At 39.8% G+C, this 20,677-nt stretch overlaps 1 protein-coding gene across 1 annotated transcript in view; it reads right to left on the bottom strand.

The window, feature by feature from the left end:
• Positions 1–20,677, bottom strand: part of LOC124619972 (lysosomal-trafficking regulator) — a 594,456-nt gene that overhangs the window by 302,029 nt on the left and 271,750 nt on the right. The window contains exons 23-25 of the mRNA XM_047146635.1: positions 20,101–20,178; positions 15,645–15,796; positions 5,392–5,748 (exon numbers count right to left, since the gene is read on the bottom strand). Of these exons, the coding sequence (XP_047002591.1) occupies positions 5,392–5,748; positions 15,645–15,796; positions 20,101–20,178 (587 nt within the window). The remainder of the gene's footprint in view (positions 1–5,391; positions 5,749–15,644; positions 15,797–20,100; positions 20,179–20,677) is intronic.

Here is a 20,677-nt window from a genome sequence, read left to right as displayed (position 1 = left end):
CAGGCAGCCACAATAAAGTGTAAGTGTCTCAAACTGTGCTTGTCTGCAACGTAACGTGCCTTTTTTACAGTATGTAGCAATCTATCTTTTCCTAAATTGTTGATATTATGATTGGACCTTTCATTTCTTAAAGGCTTTCTTCATACACCAACTTTCAATAACGATATTAATTACTGGTTTATTCCTTCAAGATACAATGCTAGTTTAGACTGTAACTTGATTGCTTGAGTTATATCAAACAAACTCTGCTTTGCACGGAGTATCCCTTTTTTCCCCATACTACATAGCTTACTCATCACTGTTGTGCAGTTGCTCCAAGGAACTTTTAATTGGTTACATTTGATGGCAAGCCATATGGCATACCTGTATTGACATTAGCAAACTTAACTGACGTCCCCAACCATCATACAATGCCCGAGGATGACCACAAACGTAACAGTACCAAATTCCACAGAACCTTAACATACCAACTTTGAGAGTACCCTGTAACTTCACAAATGTATAAACAAGAAATTAGTTCACGATTTTGGCTTGGCCTGCCTGGAACAACTCTTTTAGTCACACTAGAGACTTATACAACTGAATTTATTACCCACACAATGGAAAATCCAAGATGGAATAATGACAATATTACTATGAAAAGGATAGATTGCTGCTCACCATACAGTGGAGATGTTGAGCTACAGACAGGCACAGCAAAAACACTGTCAAACACATAAGCTTTTGTCCAAAAAGACCTTCATTTGAATTAGACAAAACACACGTGCTCGCTAGTTGTCATATAGCAGAGCTGTTGAGTCGCAGATAGGCACAACAACAAAACTGTCAAACAAGTAAAGTTCCAGCCAGATTAGATTAGATTAATACTAGTTCCATGGATCATGAATACGATATTTCGTAATGATATGGAACGAGTCGAATTTTCCAATACATGACATAATTAGGTTAATTTAACAACATACTTAAGTTAATATAACAACTTTATTTTTTTGTGTTTTTTTATTTTTATTTTTTATTTTTTTTATTTTTTTTAATATTTTTTTTTCCTTAATTTCTATCTAAAAATTCCTCTATGGAGTAGAAGGAGTTGTCATTCAGAAATTCTTTTAATTTCTTCTTAAATACTTGTTGGTTATCTGTCAGACTTTTGATACTATTTGGTAAGTGACCCAAGACTTTAGTGCCAGTATAATTCACCCCTTTCTGTGCCAAAGTTAGATTTAATCTTGAATAGTGAAGATCGTCCTTTCTCCTAGTATTGTAGTTATGCACACTGCTATTACTTTTGAATTGGGTTTGGTTGTTAATAAAAAATTTCATAAGAGAGTATATATACTAAGAAGCTACTGTGAATATCCCTAGATCCTTAAATAAATGTCTGCAGGATGATCTTGGGTGGACTCCAGCTATTATTCTGATTACACGCTTCTGTGCAATGAATACTTTATTCCTCAGTGATGAATTACCCCAAAATATGATGCCATATGAAAGCAATGAGTGAAAATAGGCGTAGTAAGCTAATTTACTAAGATGTTTATCACCAAAATTTGCAATGACCCTTATTGCATAAGTAGCTGAACTCAAACGTTTCAGCAGATCATCAATGTGTTTCTTCCAATTTAATCTCTCATCAATGGACATACCTAAAAATTTGGAATATTCTACCTTAGCTATATGCTTCTGATTAAGGTCTATATTTATTAATGGCGTCATACCATTCACTGTACGGAACTGTATGTACTGTGTCTTATCAAAATTCAGTGAGAGTCCGTTTACAAGGAACCACTTAGTAATTTTCTGAAAGACAGTATTGACAATTTCATCAGTTAATTCTTGTTTCTCAGGTGTGATTGCTATACTTGTATCATCAGCAAAGAGAACTAACTTTGCCTCTCCATGAATATAGAATGGCAAGTCATTAATATATAATAAGAACAACAAAGGACCCAAGACTGACCCTTGTGGAAGCCCATTCTTGATAGTTCCCCAGTTTGAGGAATGTGCTGATCTTTGCATGTTACGAGAACTACTTATTTCAACTTTCTGCACTCTTCCAGTTAGGTACGAATTAAACCATTTGTGCACTGTCCCACTCATGCCACAATACTTGAGCTTGTCTAGCAGAATTTCATGATTTACACAATCAAAAGCCTTTGAGAGATCACAAAAAATCCCAATGGAGGTGTTCGGTTATTCAGATCATTCAAAATTTGACTGGTGAAAGCATATATGGCATTTTCTGTTGAAAAACCTTTCTGGAAACCAAACTGACATTTTGTTAGTACTTCATTTTTACAGATATGTGAAGCTACTCTTGAATACATTACTTTCTCAAAAATTTTGGATAAAGCTGTTAGAAGGGAGATTGGACGGTAATTGTTGACATCAGATCTATCCCCCTTTTTATGCAAAGGTATAACAATAGCATATTTCAGTCTATCAGGGAAAATGCCCTGTTCCAGAGAGCTATTACACAGGTGGCTAAGAATCTTACTTATCTGTTGAGAACAAGCTTTTAGTATTTTGCTGGAAATGCCATCAATTCCATGTGAGTTTTTGCTTTTAAGCAAGTTTATTATTTTCCTAATTTCAGAGGGAGAAGTGGGTGAGATTTGAATTGTATCAAATTGCATAGGTATGGCCTCTTCCATTAACAGCCTAGCATCTTCTAATGAACACCTGGATCCTACTATATCCACAACATTTAGAAAATGATTATTAAAAATATTTTCAACTTCTGACTTTTTGTTCGTAAAGTTTTCATTCAATTTGATGGTAATACTGTCTTCCTCTGCTCTTGGTTGACCTGTTTCTCTTTTAATAATATTCCAAATTGTTTTAATTTTATTATCAGAGTTGCTGATTTCAGACATGATACACATACTCCTGGATTTTTTAATAACTTTTCTTAATATAACACAGTAGTTTTTATAATTTTTGATAGTTTCTGGGTCACTACTCTTCCTTGCTGTCAGATACATTTCCCTTTTCTGGTTACAAGATATTTTTATACCCTTAGTAAGCCATGGTTTGTTACAAGGTTTCTTACGAGTATATTTAACTATTTTCTTGGCGAAGCAGTTTTCAAATGCATTTACAAAAATGTCATGAAATAAATTATATTTTAAATTGGCATCAGGTTCACGGTACACCTCAACCCAGTCTAACTGCTGTAGGCTTTCCCTGAAATTTGCAATTGTTAAATCGTTGACTGAACGTACTACTTTGGAGGACTGTTTAGTATTGCTGAATGGAGCTATGTCATATATTGTAACTAGCTGTGCACCATGATCAGAAAGACCATTCTCAACAGGCTGAGCATTTATCTGGTTAAACTTATCTTGGTCTATAAAGAAGTTATCTATCAGTGAGCTGCTATCCTTTACCACCCGAGTAGGAAAATCAATAACGGGTGTCAAATTGAAAGAACCGAGTAATGCTTCAAGGTCATTTTTCCTATTACCCTCTTTCAGAGAATCTACATTGAAGTCCCCACAAATAATAATTTGCCTCCCCCTGTCTGACAGATAGCACAACAAGGAGTCCAAATTTTTCAGAAATAGATGAAAATTTCCTGATGAGGACCTATATACAGTTACAATTATAAATGTGCCTTTATTTAATTTAAGCTCACAGGCACATGCTTCTATATGTTTCTCTACACAAAACTTTTTTGTTTCTATACTTTTTGCACAATGATAACTTTTGACATATATGGCAACTCCTCCTTTCTCCATATTTTCTCTCATTACATGTGCAGAGAGCTTATAACCACTTACATTTACCTTAGCCATATCAGTAACAATGTGATGCTCAGACAGGCATAGTATATCTGTTTCATTCTCAGCTTCTAAATCTTCTAAACAAACCAGAAGCTCATCTACTTTATTCTTTAAACTCCCAATATTTTGATGAAATATACTTACATTATTTTTAATTATACTTTTATGAGAACCTTTCCTTATTCTAACATTTGCAGTACTCTCCTGTCTGAGTTTCTCATTGTGCTTAGGCCTAGTTCCTATACCAGTGGTCACATGGTGTTCAGAGAGGCAGATTATGTCAACTGGGTTGGGTGACTTTAATTCATCAATGGAATTACCTAGGACTGAGATACAACTTGGTGGAGATAAAATTTCTGGTGATTGGTGAAAATTTATAATTGGTAGCTGTGATTGGTGATCCAATGTGCTAGAATTGTGCTGTTTAATTTCTTTCCTAAACTGAAGATATGTTTCAATCCTGACCTCTCGTAGAACTTGACATCTTTCTGTCTTACCTATCCTAAAAAAGGTGCTGCTCCAACACCTGTAACCACTGGTATTTTACCATTCATGGCAGTGCCTCCCCCCCTTAAATTTCCTGCTATTACCCCAGCCAGTTTCCCCTTCCCTTTCCTGTTGAGATGTAGGCCGTGCCTGGTATAGTCCCACCTACTGAGATAATCAACAGGAACCACACCAATATGAGCCCCCGCACCCGATCCAAGCAGCCGTTCCAACTCCAAATTAGCTCTCCCAACAGAAGAGTTCAAATGAGGCCGGTCATGGCATCTCAGGACAGATACAAATTCAACATTGGTGTGTCTCGATGCCGACGCAATCTTTACCAGGTCACACTCTATACTGTACCCAGGATCTCTGTCGATGCTGTTCCCTGGCCCTCCCACAATAACCACGGTGTCTTCCCTGGTAAATCCTTTACAGAGTGAACCTAAATCCTCTGTCACCTGATCCAGACTAGCACTTGGTTTGAAAAAATTTGTGACCTGGTATTCTGGTCCTAATTCCTCCTGCAGAAGTTGGCCTACACCTCTGGCATGAGAACTGCCTAACAACAAAACTTTCTTCCTTTTCGATGACTTTCCTACATTCTTTTTCAATTTCCTATTGAAAGTTTCTTCATTGGAATTACACACACACACACACACACACACACACACACACACACGTGCACGCGACCACGGACTCTGGCTACCGAGGCCAGACCAGCCTCCAGCAAAAAGACTGTCAATTTTGGCCAAAAGGGCCTTCATCGGAAATAGACAAAATACGCAAACATACAAACGCAACTCACAAACACAACCACTATGCCGAGACCAGACCAGCCTTGGCAGCCAGAGACTGTGGTCATCTGCATATATCTGTGTGTGTGTGTGTGTGTGTGTGTGTGTGTGTGTGTCTCTATAATTCCAATGAAGTCCTTTTTGGCTGAAAGCTTACTTGTTTGACAGTTTTGTTGTTGTGCCTATCTGTGACTCAATAGCTCCGCTATGTGATGACTAGCAAAGCTATCCTTTTCATAATTGAATTTCTTACTCATTAGATATGGAGCCATAGCTCCTGTTTTATTTTTTTAATGAGCAACGGCAAAATTTTTTCATTTTAATACCTGTAGGTCTTTAAGATTTCCTGCTTGAGCCTGAAGAATTGAATCCCAATCAATGTCTGATCCGAGTGACTTAGGCCCAAAAAGGTGAGTAAAGTTTGGAGCAGTGCAGCCGACGTCACAGTCTGCCAGTGAAACTCTCCCTGGTCCGAGGCCAACCAAGTAAGTTGCCTTTTCACGAGAAAAAACTGCACAGCGGAATAGTTGAAGTCCGGCAAAAATCCATGAGCCAGATGATGAACTTTGCTGAAATTTCCTGTGTCCTATCAACACAGCAGAAGAGCGTGGTTTCCGTACAAGAAGCCCAGAAAATGACAACAGACACTCGTGGCGATCACAACCATCCACTATCAGCTCGACCTAGAAGGGAAAAAGGTGTAAGATATATTTATTTGAAACACCAGCACTTTTAAAGTTCAACACTCATCCCAAAAATTTTACCTCTAGAAGATATAATTCTTAGTACTATCATTAGACACACACAAAAGTACAATAACCCTTTCAGTCCTGACCCTCAAAAATGTACACTCATACCAACTCATGGAGTCATACAGGTCTATTCCTGTTAGTACAGATGCATTTTTGGTTCTGATTGTTGGTGGAATACTGTTCTACAAACAAAATTCATTAGGTTGGCAAGTGATGTCACAACAGCAAGGTAAAATATTTCATTATTTTTCATTATATTGTCTAAATGAAAAACAATGTTGATGTTTTCTTATGAAATGAGGTGTAGTATCCAGAACTGTACACTTCTCTTTGTGTTTCTGTTCAAATTACACTATTTATTGTTGAACAAGTAACAACTAAACCTATCATGCAGGTTGGTATTTTGTTTAAATTTTATAATATACCCACAAAGTTGGGCAGGTAATAATACTGAGCTGAAAAATATCAATTAAAATTCATTTTCACATTGAAAAATATTTATTGCAAGTGCGATATTATTGTTTTTGCTTCTCAGATGCTCGCTGGTAAACTTATTTTGTCTTTAAATTAAATACTTAGTGTCTTGAATAACATGGCAGGCAGAGAATTGTCTGAAGACAATTGCTGATTGTCCATACCACCTGGTCAGTTACATAAGAGAAACAAGTAGTAAATGGTACAGCAATCAGTCACAAATGATTTTTATTGCATATCTAGATTCTGGTCACTGTGTGGCCATCTTCAACTATCAGTGTTCCCCTATACCATCAAAGCTGATAAAAGAAACATATTCAGAAGAAAACAATGAGGAAGAAAGTTGTCTCAAAATCAGTAACGAACCTGAAATGTTTCTTGCCATGTCAAAATAATTCTAAGTGAATCAATCTCTTGGTGCATGTGTGCAACAATGAGTAATAGCAAAAGAGTCACATGAAGTGAATCTTCAACTTTCTAAATTGAGCATGACACAGGAGAGGTGGTTTTCGAGAGAGAAGGAGTTGGCTGAGAAGCATTTTCTTTCTGCAGATGCTTCCAATACAGAAGTGAAGTACATGTTACTTTACTCCACAAATTTTTAGAATATCTTAGTGTACATCATATATTGGTGATATGATATTTTTCTTTTAGGTTCCAGTGATGTTGTAAAGTATATTGAAGAACTTGTGACAGTATTTCTCTGAATATTTCTTATCTTCTGTATCAGAAATCTATGCAAGCTTTCAGAGTCAAGAGGCTGCTCCTTCTGGCAGAAGGGTTGAAGGGGAAGGGAGAGGGGTGAAGGAAAATGACTGGAGAGATTTAGGAAAATGGGTTGATTTCGAGAAAGTCATCCAGAACCAACAGGGCAGGGGAGACTTACCAGACAGGATGATAAGAAAAAACTTCAATTAATTATTTTAATTTATATTCTAGTGTAACACACAAATGAATAAGAAGTATATACATAACTCATCGGTCAGTCACAGTCGTACATGCGTGAGAAGCATACAGCATATATTTTACAAATAACCCTAACCCACACAAGTGTGTGGGCTGGTCGGTCTCTCTCTCTCTCTCTCTCTCTCTCTCTCTCTCTCTCTCTCTCTCTCTCTCTCTCTCTCTCAACCGAATTTAAAAAGTACATATTTCCTGGCTTAATGATAGCCTATAAACCAAATTAAAAGTAGATGTCCATGAAATTACAATGAAAAACATTTCCAGACCAAAAGGGAATTCACAGTTCCAAATGCTACAATAGTTTCTTGTACTTTTCTAAATGTCTTTCAGCAGTACTAAGAACTTCAATCCCTGAGATAAGAGCTGGCCAGCCATTCGGTCTCATAATATTATAATTCTCACAACTAAATTTTCCTTCTGATACCATTAACTCAACCTATAATAAACAAATAATCACAACTTGGTGAATTCAAGACCAACCAGTTAATACAAATGCTGTGCAACAGAAAATATAATTCTGAGTTTTATTCTAATGTACATTATTTACAATGAACATTGTCATCATATTAAACATTATTTAATTTTTTCATGTAGTATGTAGTATAACTTGTGAGTCTAGGGAGAAACCCTTGGCAGTGAGGCATAACACGTCATTCATAGAATGAGATGTTCCACATCCTGGATATCCGCTGGCTGACAAAAGATGTTTGAATGATACAGGGGTGGGGACTCTACTTTTCTGCCACTGGACAGTATGGCAGAATGGTGTGACTCAATTTATATAAGACACATTTTAGATCACTTGAAGAATCTAAGTTACGGACATCTAAGAATGCATGTGAAGACACTTAAGTACTGAGTACATGTTGTGGCATGATCTAAGAGTGGACTCTGTAACCTTGTGTGTCACATTACATACATTTCTATAATTAATTTTATTTGCTTGTAAACTGCTTGTAGGACCACCATTCTCTAGGAGTTTGGAACTTAATAAACCACCTGTTTCTGCAAAGTTAAATCTGCAGTATTGCCAAAGTTTATTACAGATGCTTCCCTGTTTGTTTGTATACATTAATTTATAATTCCAATATAATGGAAGGAAACATTCCACGTGGGAAAAATTATATATAAAAACAAAGATGAGGTGACTTACCGAACAAAAGCGCTGGCAGGTCGATAGACACACAAACAAACACAAACACACACACAAAATTCAAGCTTTCGCAACAAACTGTTGCCTCATCAGGAAAGAGGGAAGGAGAGGGGAAGACGAAAGGAAGTGGGTTTTAAGGGAGAGGGTAAGGAGTCATTCCAATCCCGGGAGCGGAAAGACTTACCTTAGGGGGAAAAAAGGACAGGTATACACTCGCACACACGCACATATCCATCCACACATACAGACACAAGCAGACAGCTTTTGCAACCAACGGTTGCTTCATCAGAAAAGAGGGGAGGCGAGGGAAAGACGAAAGGATGTGGGTTTTAAGGGAGAGGGTAAGGAGTCATTCCAATCCCGGGAGCGGAAAGACTTACCTTAGGGGGAAAAAATGACAGGTATACACTCGCACACACACACACATATCCATCCACACAAACACAGACACAAGCAGACATTTGTAAAGGCAAAGATGTTGTTGAATGACAGGTGAGGTATGAGCGGCGGCAACTTGAAATTAGCGGAGGTTGAGGCCTGGTGGGTAACGAGAAGAGAGGATATACTGAAGGGCAAGTTCCCATCTCCAGAGTTCTGACAGGTTGGTGTTAGTGGAAAGTATCCAGATAACCCGGACGGTGTAACACTGTGCCGAGATGTGCTGGCCTTGCACCAAGGCATGTTTAGCCACAGGATGATCCTCAGTACCAACAAACACTGTCTGCCTGTGTCCATTCATGCAAATGGACAGTTGGTTGCTGGTCATTCCCACATGGAAAGCTTCACAGTGTAGGCAGGTCAGTTGGTAAATCACGAGGGTGCTTTCCTTTCACATGTGGCTCTGCCTTTGATCGTGTACACCTTCCGGGTTACAGGACTGGAGTAGGTGGTGGTGGGAAGGTGCATGGGACAGGTTTTACACCGGGGGCGGTTACAAGGGTAGGAGCCAGAGGGTAGGGAAGGTGGTTTGGGGATTTCATAGGGATGAACCAAATCCTGCCCTGAAATGAGATCCATCCTTCACAAAATCCTCCCCACTCCACCAAGAATGTCTTTCCGCCGTCCACCTAACCTTCGTAACCTCTTGGTTCATCCCTATGAAATCCCCAAACCACCTTCCCTACCCTCTGGCTCCTACCCTTGTAACCGCCCCCGGTGTAAAACCTGTCCCATGCACCTTCCCACCACCACCTACTCCAGTCCTGTAACCCGGAAGGTGTACACGATCAAAGGCAGAGCCACATGTGAAAGGAAAGCACCCTGGTGATTTACCAACTGACCTGCCTACACTGTGAAGTTTTCCATGTGGGAATGACCAGCAACCAACTGTTCATTTGCATGAATGGACACAGGCAGACAGTGTTTGTTGGTACTGAGGATCACCCTGTGGCTAAACATGCCTTGGTGCAACGCCAGCACATCTCGGCACAGTGTTACACCGTCCGGGTTATCTGGATACTTTCCACTAACACCAACCTGTCAGAACTCTGGAGATGGGAACTTGCCCTTCAGTATATCCTCTCTTCTCGTTACCCACCAGGCCTCAACCTCCGCTAATTTCAAGTTGCCGCCGCTCATACCTCACCTGTCATTCAACAACATCTTTGCCTTTACAAATGTCTGCTTGTGTCTGTGTTTGTGTGGATGGATATGTGTGTGTGTGCGAGTGTATACCTGTCATTTTTTTCCCCCCTAAGGTAAGTCTTTCCACTCCCGGGATTGGAATGACTCCTTACCCTCTCCCTTAAAACCCACATCCTTTCGTCTTTCCCTCTCCTCCCCTCTTTCCTGATGAAGCAACCGTTGGTTGCAAAAGCTTGAATTTTGTGTGTATGTTTGTGTGTCTATCAACATGCCAGCGCTTTCGTTTGGTAAGTCACATCATCTTTGTTTTTAGATATATTTTTCCCACGTGGAATGTTTCCCTGTATTATATTCATATCATTAATTTATAATTCACTTAACTTGTCTATCTTCAACTATTCGGCCACAAGACCACCTTTCAATAAAATGGTTTGCTAATACAGCAACAGGGCATAAAGCAAACAGTGTACAGCTCAACCCTAGGACATTAACAAGTCAAGCGTTATTCACAGCCATACATTTGCACTTCTGTACCATTAGAAGTAGAGCAGAAACATAACAGTGTATCATCTTTTGAAAACATGTTTACACAACCTAGAGATATAAGTATTAACAACAAAATAACATCTACAACAGCTTTTGCAATTATAATTGGACAAATAAAAAACACACTCACCAAGTGGTGGTAGGAAGAAAAACATACAAAACTTATGGAAATGTGCAACCTTTCAGAGCCAGTGGCTCCTTCTGGCAGAAGGATTGAAGGGAAATGAAGAGGGATGAAGGAAAAGAATTAATGAGGTTTAGGAAATGGGGATACTTACAGAAAAGTCAACCAGACCTTCGGTCAGGGGAGACTTACTTACATTTTATATATGTTCTACCCTGTTGCCACTTGGTGATTGGATTTTTATCTATACAGTTATATTATATTTTCAAACACTGATTATTTTTGCTACCAGCTTTTGCGAAGTGAACTATAGCAGAACTGATATTTGATGTGTATTATCAAGGGACGGTTATAGAACATAGCCAACAGGGAAACATAAACTTGGCCTAACAGTGTGGCTTTCACCTATCACATGGCTCTAAAGTGAATGGATCATATTTTTCTTTCTATTAGAAACAAAATCAAATACGTGTTGTCTTTATGCTGTATTGATGGACCCGAATTAATCGCTGTTGCGTTTTAGAACAATTATCTAATGTAGTATTGACTTTTAATTTGTATAGTAATGTAACAGAGGAATGAGTCACGAGTCTTGTTTATGTTATAGTGGCACTTGCAACACATTTTTCATGTTATCCGAGTATGTATGTAGTAGAAATAATGTTAAGTGCTGTGTGTTGTATTTGTTATTGAGATGATTGAGACTTGGTTCTCAGGATCTGACAAAAGTTAAATGGTGCAAAAATGCCAAGTGACCACGCATTATCTCACAGCTAAACTTCATTGTATACCAAATTTAAGATGTAAACAGGAGACACAATCAAGTACACTTGGACTAAAGGCAGAAGATGTCTGACAATGAGTATGTTGTACGATTTGACTTGCTGAGCAATAAGTTGTCTGCATGGAAGTAGTAATAAATTAAGTAGTGTGTACTGGGGTATTGAAGGGTTTACTTGTACTGCTAATGAATGGGTTTTCTGAAATTAACGGTTCTACTGCAGCTGCAAGTAGACAGTTGCATTATACACAAAAGTCTTTTCAAAGATGTTCTTGACCAGAAAGGGATCACTCCCAGGCTTATTTTAAAGTAAATACTGTGTAGTTATGGTGAATACATAAATATTACCAGTGATAGTAATTAATGAGTGAATGAATGGAATGATTATGATTTCAATATGGACTGAATACAGTGGTAATTAACATTATAGGTTGGACTGATAAGGGCAGGTTTCTAAAATGTCATTATGCAAGCAGCTGAGTCTGAGAGACACATGTTCTGTAGTGACAGATTATACAGCATTTGAATTTGTAGGTCTTCACTGCTGTTTGTTTTGTTTTACTGTGTGCCTGCCATTCACCAATTTTCAGGAAACCGTTGGGCAGAGATTGTCACCTGTATTCATTTGTTCTTAATTACTTAGTTGTTTTCATATATGTTTGTATGTGTACAAATGTAGAGTGAGCTTGGTAAGGAGATTTTCTAAGAGTTTATAAACTAGAACCAACACCAATTTCTTTCTTTAGCAGAGCGTTAGTTCTGAATGTTACGTTATCAGGAGAGTTGTTTCTGTGGAGTCAAGATTTGAAGGAATCAGCCTGTTCTGTGTGAATTCCAACTATAATTAAAATATAATGAAAAAAATAGATAAATAAACTACTCACCAAGTGCTGCCAGGAGAACACACACACACACAAAAAATTTAACTTTTACAACTTTTCGGAGCCAGTGGCTCCTCCTTCTGGCAGAAGAGTTGAAGGGGAAGGAAGAGGGGTGAAGGAAAAAGACAGGAGAGGTTTAGGGGAACAGATACAGTTCGGTAAAATCACTCAGAGCCCCGCATCTGGGAACACTTACCAGATGGGATGAGAAGGAAACACTGATTGTTGGGGACTGCACTGGATGAGAGTTGAAAACCTGAGACCTTCAAAGTGGAAGACATGGTAATATGCAAGACAGAAATTACCACTAAAACACCGTGCACATGTTAATAGGAGCAAAAAGTGAATTGCTTTGTATGTAACAGATGTGAGAGGATGGACAATAAAAAATAGACAAGTCAGGAAATGGAAGACATAGAAAACTAAAATGGAGTGAAGAAACAAGTGGTTACTGTGAAGAAATGCTGAGACAGAAGGAATTAATGTAAATTAAGGCCAAGTGGGTGGCGAGAACCAAGGATATGTTGTAGCGCTAGTTCCCACCTGCAGAGTTCATAGAAACTGGTGTCTGGGGGAAGAATCCAGCTACATGTGGTGAAGCAGGCAAAGCAGGCATAGCAGTCATGACTGTCATGTTGTAGAGCATGCTCTGCAACAGCATATTGTGCATTGCCAGTATACACCATCTTCCTATGCCCATTCAACCTGACTGATAACTGGGTGGTAGTCACACTGATGTAAATGACCGAACAGTGTTTACGTAACAACTGGTACATGAGTCATTTCACAGGTGGCTCTTCCTTTGATAATATATGTTTTGCCACTTACAGTGCTGGAATAGGTGGTGGGAGGAAGGTGCATGGGGCAAGTCTTGCAGTAGGGAGATAATTAGATAAATTTTTGGAATAATGCTGGTGTTCTTTAGGTGATTGGTGCTGAGATGCAGCCAATGCCTTATTTCCTGTTACTGTTATGAAAGGTCAGCCTCGGGAACTAACACAGATATTTGCCTGGGTTGTTTGTTAATTGATGAGCAGACTATGCCAAGGGCAGAGAGTGGCTGGTAGTGATGGGCCAAAATTTATTCACTTCCATTTAAGAAAAGAAACCAATGACAGCAAAGACACCAACCACTACCACCAGAATAAAAAGCAAATGAAAGTACCTTCTTTATCCCAAAAAAAATTCTGTGCACACCCATGAATACAAGTAAAACTGAATATTTATGAATAGGCAAGCATTCTAACAACCGACTCTAGTTGAATACAGTGACAGCAATAATTTTCTTACTGTGTAGCAAAGAGCAAGTTGTTATACCAACACTCTTAGAGGCAAAAGCTGCCTTGTTGCATAATTTCATGACAATAACAAGCAAATCTGAATTTTATGATGCCAGCTACAATAGATACATATGTCTTACCAAATCGTGACATGTGAAAATTTTTGCTGGGGTGCATTTCCTGCTTGTCACAAGCCATCACTTAACCATTTAGGGTATCCGTACATGCTACCCAGGTTGATCCAAACCTCCACATGTCACTGTCCACTCCTTTATATTGTAGTCTTTTTGTATGTCTCCCTTCAAGCTCACAACATTACTTGATTCCCGCTCAAGGAGAATGACACTATCACAAGGAATCGAGACCATTTTTTCTCCTTGTATGCGCTGTCTCGGCTAATGATACTTACATATGATCAGATAATTAGCAGCTGAGTGGAATATTGTTCCAAATTATTTGCAGAATTCACAACCGATACAAAAGAGTTACATGTTTGCACCTGTTACTGTCCTTCAAAGCAGTCACCAGCATTGTGTAGAACCCATTGACAGCGATGCGAAAGGCGTAGTGTAATGTTAGCAGAGCCCATTCTGTTGATGGTGCGAATGGAGCGGTCTAATGCCTGTTGAATTTCAGGAACAGTTCTCAAGCAAATGCCACAAAGTGGTTCCTTCATCTTTGGAATCAAATCAAAGTCACAAGGACTTAAGTCCGGAGAGTATAGTGGATGGTACAGTACTTCCCAGTCCCATCGACCAAACAGAGCAGCCACAGCTTGTGTTGTATGCATCCACGCATTGTCATGCAAAATGACGGGTGGGTTGCGCAGAAATTGTCGCCGCTTCTTTTGCAAAGCTGGTCACAGGTGATGCTCCAAAAACGAACAGTAATACTGTGCACTGATGGTCTGCCATGGAGGAACAACATAGTGACACTGTTATGTTAGACCGCTCGGTCCCAAGTGACTGTGTTTCCCTCGATTGTGCAAATGCCGGCAGCGTGGGACAGGCGAGTCCATTACCTCGGAGGTAAGGTAGGTATGTCAACAACGTGTGCTAACAGCGACAATAGTAGATTCCATTGCATAGTGTCTCCACAGCAGTGTTGTCAGTATTTAAGTTCCAACCTATGTATATTACCCAAATGTGACATATGACAGTTAGTGCCCGACCAGGACTCAAACCTGGATTTCCCACTTACTGTGAGACCCTTGGATTGGGCCAGGAGAGTGAATGGATAGCTGAAATGGTTAAAGAAACTGCTTGCAAAAAGCTTCAATAACATTAAACAGTATGGTAATAGTTTATTATTAATCCAGTACGAGTTTCCATGTGTTTCTTGCCTTTTGCTAATGTATAGCTTGGTCATGCCATCTTAGCAATTGTTCTCATTGATGATGGGCTGTATGGAACTTGATGAATTAATGAGTAAAGAACAAAGCTTAGAGTGAACTTCAACGTCCACCGCAACCATTCAAAATAATTGTTTCTGAAAATCCTCACAGCAGCTGTATCATTTTGAATCTCCAGTCTCTTGAAACACACCCAAAAAATAATACCTACTGTTTGAAGTATTACTGCTTCTCTGGTCTAACAGATCTTTTTAACTGAGAAAATATTTTTTGTTTCTACAATGTTTCTTGGTTCAGTTTGAACAAAAGAAAATCTATTTGAGTTTTAAGGCAGGGAAGGAAGGACAGATCAACGGACAGACACAAAGGATAGACAGAAATTCAGAGTTTGAAGTTGCATTAACATCAAGGTCATTACAGACAGGGGACATGCTAGTATTGGCTAGAAGGAGGTGGGGAATCTGCCACAGTACTTTTACGGAAAAGCCTACCATTTAAAACTTACAAAAGAATGGCCAGGTTGATGGGGATTTCAGCCACATTCAACCCAAATATGAGTCCAGCATCCTGATCACTGTGCCACCACACTTGCTTCCGTCGGTATTGTACATTTCTGCTGCACAAAATGACATCATAAATTAAATACATTCACTATTTTCTCTTTCACACTAGTTCAGAAAATGTGTGTACCTCAATGACGTTCATCCTCCTCTGCATGTAATCCTTAACGTTCATTGCCAAATGTTGCCAAGAGCCAGGCGACAGGCAGTTCTCGACTGTCGCTTGCGAAATTACTTCCGAACCTCTGTTGTCAGGCCGTGTCAGCAGCACAAGAACTGACCCTGCAAGAATATGTGACAGTGATTACATAAGGCATAACAAAACACCAAATAAACTTGTGATAATTTCCAAAGTATAATGTAGACAAACTGAATTTGTTAAACAATTCTAAGTTCAGTCCATATTTCAACTGTTGCTCTTGATGTTCCTCCAAAAAGCATTTGATTGTGCCAGAAAATGAATTACTAACTACTAAATGATTTTCAATTTTATACAAGATGATATTTCAATAAATGGCTTGAGATTTTTGGACACAGACATAGAAGACTGAACAGAACCTCATAACACTTCTCAGAACATTATGCAACTCTCTGAATGCTCACACCAGAGACTTTATCCATTCAGAGGTTCAAGCCTTGTAGGACATTTCACATTGTAACCGGTGAGCAGTATCCAAGCAGTGGGCGAACAAGTGTACTGTAACCTACTTCCTTTGTTTTCAGACTGCATTTCCTTAGGATTCTTCCAATAAATCTCAGTCTGGCATCTGCTTTAACGACAATTAATTTTATATGGTCATTCCATTTTAAATCACTCCTAATGCCTACTCCCAGATAATTTATGGAATTAACTCCTTCCAGTTGCTGACCTGCTGTATTGTAGCTAAATGATAAAGGATCTTTCTTTCTCTGTATTCACAGCACATTATACTTGTCTACACTGAGATTCAATTGCCATTCCCTGCATCATGCATCAATTCGTTGCAGATCCTCCTGCAATTCAGTACAATTTCCCATTGTTACAACCTCTCAACATACTACAGCATCATCCGCAAAATGCCTCAGTGAACTTCTGACGTTATCCACAAGGACATTTATATATATTGTGAATAGCAATGGTCCTAGGACACTCCCCTGCAGCACACCTGAAATTACTCTTACTTCGGAAGACTTCTCTCCATTGATAATGACATGTTGCGTTTTGTTATCCAGGATCTCTTCAATCCAATCACACAGTTGGTCTGATAGTCCATATGCTCTTACTTTGTTCATTAAACGACTGTGGGGAACTGTATCAAACACCTTGCGGAAGTGAAGAAACACGGCATCTACCTGGGAACCCGTGTCTATGGCCCTCCGAGTCTCGTGGACAAATAACGCAAGCTGGGTTTCACAAGATCGTCTTTTTTGACACCCATGCTGATTCCTACAGAGTAGATTTCTAGTCTCCAGAAAAGTCATATACTCAATCATAATACTTGTTCCAAAATTCTACAACTGATCGATGTTAGAGATATAGGTCTATAGTTCTGCACATCTGTTCAACATCCCTTCTTGAAAATGGGGATGACCTGTGGCCTTTACCAATCTTTTGGAATGCTACACTCCTCTAGAGACCTACAGTATACAGCTGCAAGAAGGAGGCAAGTTCCTTCATGTACTCTGTATAAAATCGAACTGGTATCCCATCAGGTCCAGCAGCCTTTCCTCTTTTGAGCGATTTTAATTTTTTCTAACCCTCTGTCGTCTATTTCAATATCTACCATTTTGTCATCTGTGCGACAATCTAGAGAAGGAACTACAGTTCATTTTTCCTCTGTGAAACAGCTTTGGAAAAAGACATTTAGTATTTCGGCCTTTAGTCTGTCATCCTCTGTTTCAGTACCATTTTGGTCACAGAGTGTCTGGACATTTTGTTTTGATCCACCTACCGCTTTGACATAAGACCAAAATTTCTTAGGATTTTCTGCCAAGTGAGTACACAGGACTTTACTTTCGAATTCGTTGAACGCCTCTTGCATAGCCCTCCTCACATTACATTTCACTTCGTGTAATTTTTGTTTGTCTGCAAGGTTCTGGCTATGTTTATGTTTGCTGTAAAGTTCCCTTTGCCTCCGTATCACTTTTCTAACTCGGTTGTTGTACCATGGTGGCTCTTTTCCATCTCTTACGATCTTGCTTGGCACATACTCATCTAATGCATATTGTACGATGCTTTTGAACTTTGTCCACTGATCCTCAACACTATCTGTACTTGAGACAAAACTTTTGTGTTGAGCTGTCAAGTACTCTGAAATCTGCTTCTTGTCACTTTTGCTAAACAGAAAAATCTTCCTACCTTTTTTAATATTTCTATTAACAGCTGAAATCACCGATGCTGTAACTGCTTTATGATCACTGATTTCCTGTTCTGCGTTAACTGTTTCAGATAGTTCGGGTCTGTTTGTCACCAGAGGGTCTAGTATGTTATCGCCACGAGTCAGTTCTTTGTTTAACTGCTCAAGGTAGTTTTCAGATAATGCACCTCAAAAAATTTCTCTGGATTCTTTGTCCCTGCCACCCGTTATAAACATTTGTGTCTCCCAATCTATATCTGGTAAATTAAAATCTCCACCCAAAACTATAACATGGTGGGGAAATCTGCTTGAAATATTTTCCAAATTTTCCTTCAGGTGTTCTGCCACAACAGCTGCTGAGCAAGGAGGCCTATAGAGACATCCAATTACCATGTTTTAGCCTGCTTTAACTGTGACCTTCACCCAAATTATTTCACATTTTGGATATCCGTCAATTTCCTTCCATGCTATTGCACTTTTTATCACTATAAACACGCCTCCCCCTTACTGTCCAGCCTGTCTCTGCAATTTACATTCCAATCTGAGTTTAGAATTGCTGTTTACGTCTGGTTTCAGCCAACTTTCTGTCCCTAGTACAATGTGGGCATTGTGACCGTTTATTAATGAGAGCAATTCTGGGACCTTTCTATAGATGCTCCTGCAGTTTACTATTACCTTATTAATATTGTCATTCCCTGTTGCGTTTTGCCTACTGCTACCTTGTCATATCTCAGGTGGTGTCTTGTCGGGCCTAGGGAGGGAATTCTCTAACCTAAAAAACCCATGCACCCCAGATCTCCACAGAATCGTCTGAGCCTCTGGTTTAAGCCTTCCACTCGGCTCCAAACCAGAGGACCACGATTGGATCTGGGAACGACACTGCAAATAGTTAGCTCAGATTCCACCCCACGAGCGAGGCTTTCCGCCTTCACCAACTCTGCCAACCACCTCTATGAACTGAGGATGGCCTCTGACCCCAGAAGGCATGAATCATTGATGCCAATGTGAGCAACAATTCGCAGTTGGGTGCACTCAGTGCTCTCTATCGCCGCCGCTGGGGCTCTTCTGCATCTCGGGTGAGACCCCGCCCCCCCCCCCTCCCAGCAAGCAGACAATTCGCAGTTGGGTGCACTCAGTGCTCTCTATCGCCGCCGCTGGGGCTCTTCTGCATCTCGGGTGAGACCCCCCCCCCCCCCCCCCCTCCCAGCAAGCAGACAGAGTGAACACTGGCCTTCTTCCCCGACCTTTCCGCTATTTCCCTAAGGGGCTCCATCACCCGCCTAACACTGGAGCTCCCAATCAGTAATAATCCCCCCCACCCACCACCACCACCACCACCACCACCACCACCCCGTGTGCCTGCTCGGACCATGCTGAAGGAGTGACTACACGTCCACTCACAGACAGAGTGGGCGATGCCACACGGCCAGCCTCCACCAGCCTCCGTATTGACCTTCCGCCTCGTGCACAGCGAACGCAATTGAACCTGCGACACCCCTTGGGGAGAGGGTGGTCCAACCGTGCCCAGTCCCCGTGAAGATGTCTCGATAGCAGGGACCTGGGTGAAGCATGTAACACCTGGGGTGTACAATGCGACGCACCAGACTCCCCACTACCGCTACACTCCGAGGCAACAGCCTGAAGACGGCTGGCCGTGGCCATCAGCACGCTTAGCTGTTCGCAAACAGTGACCAGCTCCTACTGTGTCCATACACAGCAGTCACACATCCTATCCATCCTAAGAAATCAACAATTTACTGTAGAGAGTTAAGTAATCAACTTTTATCTAGACTGCTAATTCACTAAAGGCGACTGACAGCTGACTAAACTGTGGTTGCTAGACACTTCTTGTTGGAAACAATGAAAATAAGCACTAACTGTCTTTGGATTGTATTATAACAAACACGGAATCTATGGAAGACTGTTACTACTACTTGAAAATTAAAGCTTCCTAAAAGCAAAAACACATAGAAAAAGAAGTGACAAGTAAGAAAAACATAGTTAATACTTAAATTTGCGTGGCTTGCTGCACAGGAGATGTGAAGCAGACTCCAGTTTCATGTTAGGTAAAAAAAAAGAACCCTACAAAATGCACAACAAATTGTATGTCTGTCTTTGACAGTATTTATTATCTTTTACTGTTCCTCTAAATAGGCTATCAATGTCCATTGTTGTCTCAAGCTTAATACTACACAAAAGTATTATGTCACTAAAGCTTTAAGTGACAGATAAATGAGTTGTCCAACTCACCATTACTGGTATCGGTCCACAATTCCAAAAGGAGGCATTCACAACCTACCGATATCAAATGCAGCAGCGATGTCTTTTCTACAACAAAGGGAATAATTTTTGTTATAGATAAACATGTAAAAGATACACATTTTATTTGAGACAGTGACTGTAAATAATATTTAAAACATGCAAATTTCAATAACGCAACAGAGTCACAAAATGAGAGCCAGATACATTTCAAGACCAAAGGGCAAATCAGTTAACATTCATTCTTAACACTTTCTGAGTTACAACCAGAAAAATAGGCAGGGGGTAAACAAAAATATGGAAACAGCAAAAACACAACACATGACCATGCTAAGTACAGCCTAGGAAAACTTTTGGCATTCAAAACAGCTTCCAGTCATCTCTGAGTGCATAAATAGAGGTTCTGTGTAGTTTTTTAAGGGAATCTCACACCATTCTTCCTGCAAAATAGTGGCCAGTTCGGGTAATTTTATAGACATGAATGGGGATCACACACTCTTCCCTGTGAACTAGTCCACAAAGGCTCAATAATACTGAGATCTGGTGACTATAGAGCCCATGGGTGATA

Source organism: Schistocerca americana, chromosome 6 (assembly GCF_021461395.2).
Source record: "Schistocerca americana isolate TAMUIC-IGC-003095 chromosome 6, iqSchAmer2.1, whole genome shotgun sequence".
NCBI classification, from domain to species: Eukaryota; Metazoa; Arthropoda; class Insecta; order Orthoptera; family Acrididae; genus Schistocerca; species Schistocerca americana.
The sequence above is the reverse complement of the archived record's forward strand: the minus strand, read 5'-3'. Positions and strand labels throughout refer to the sequence as shown.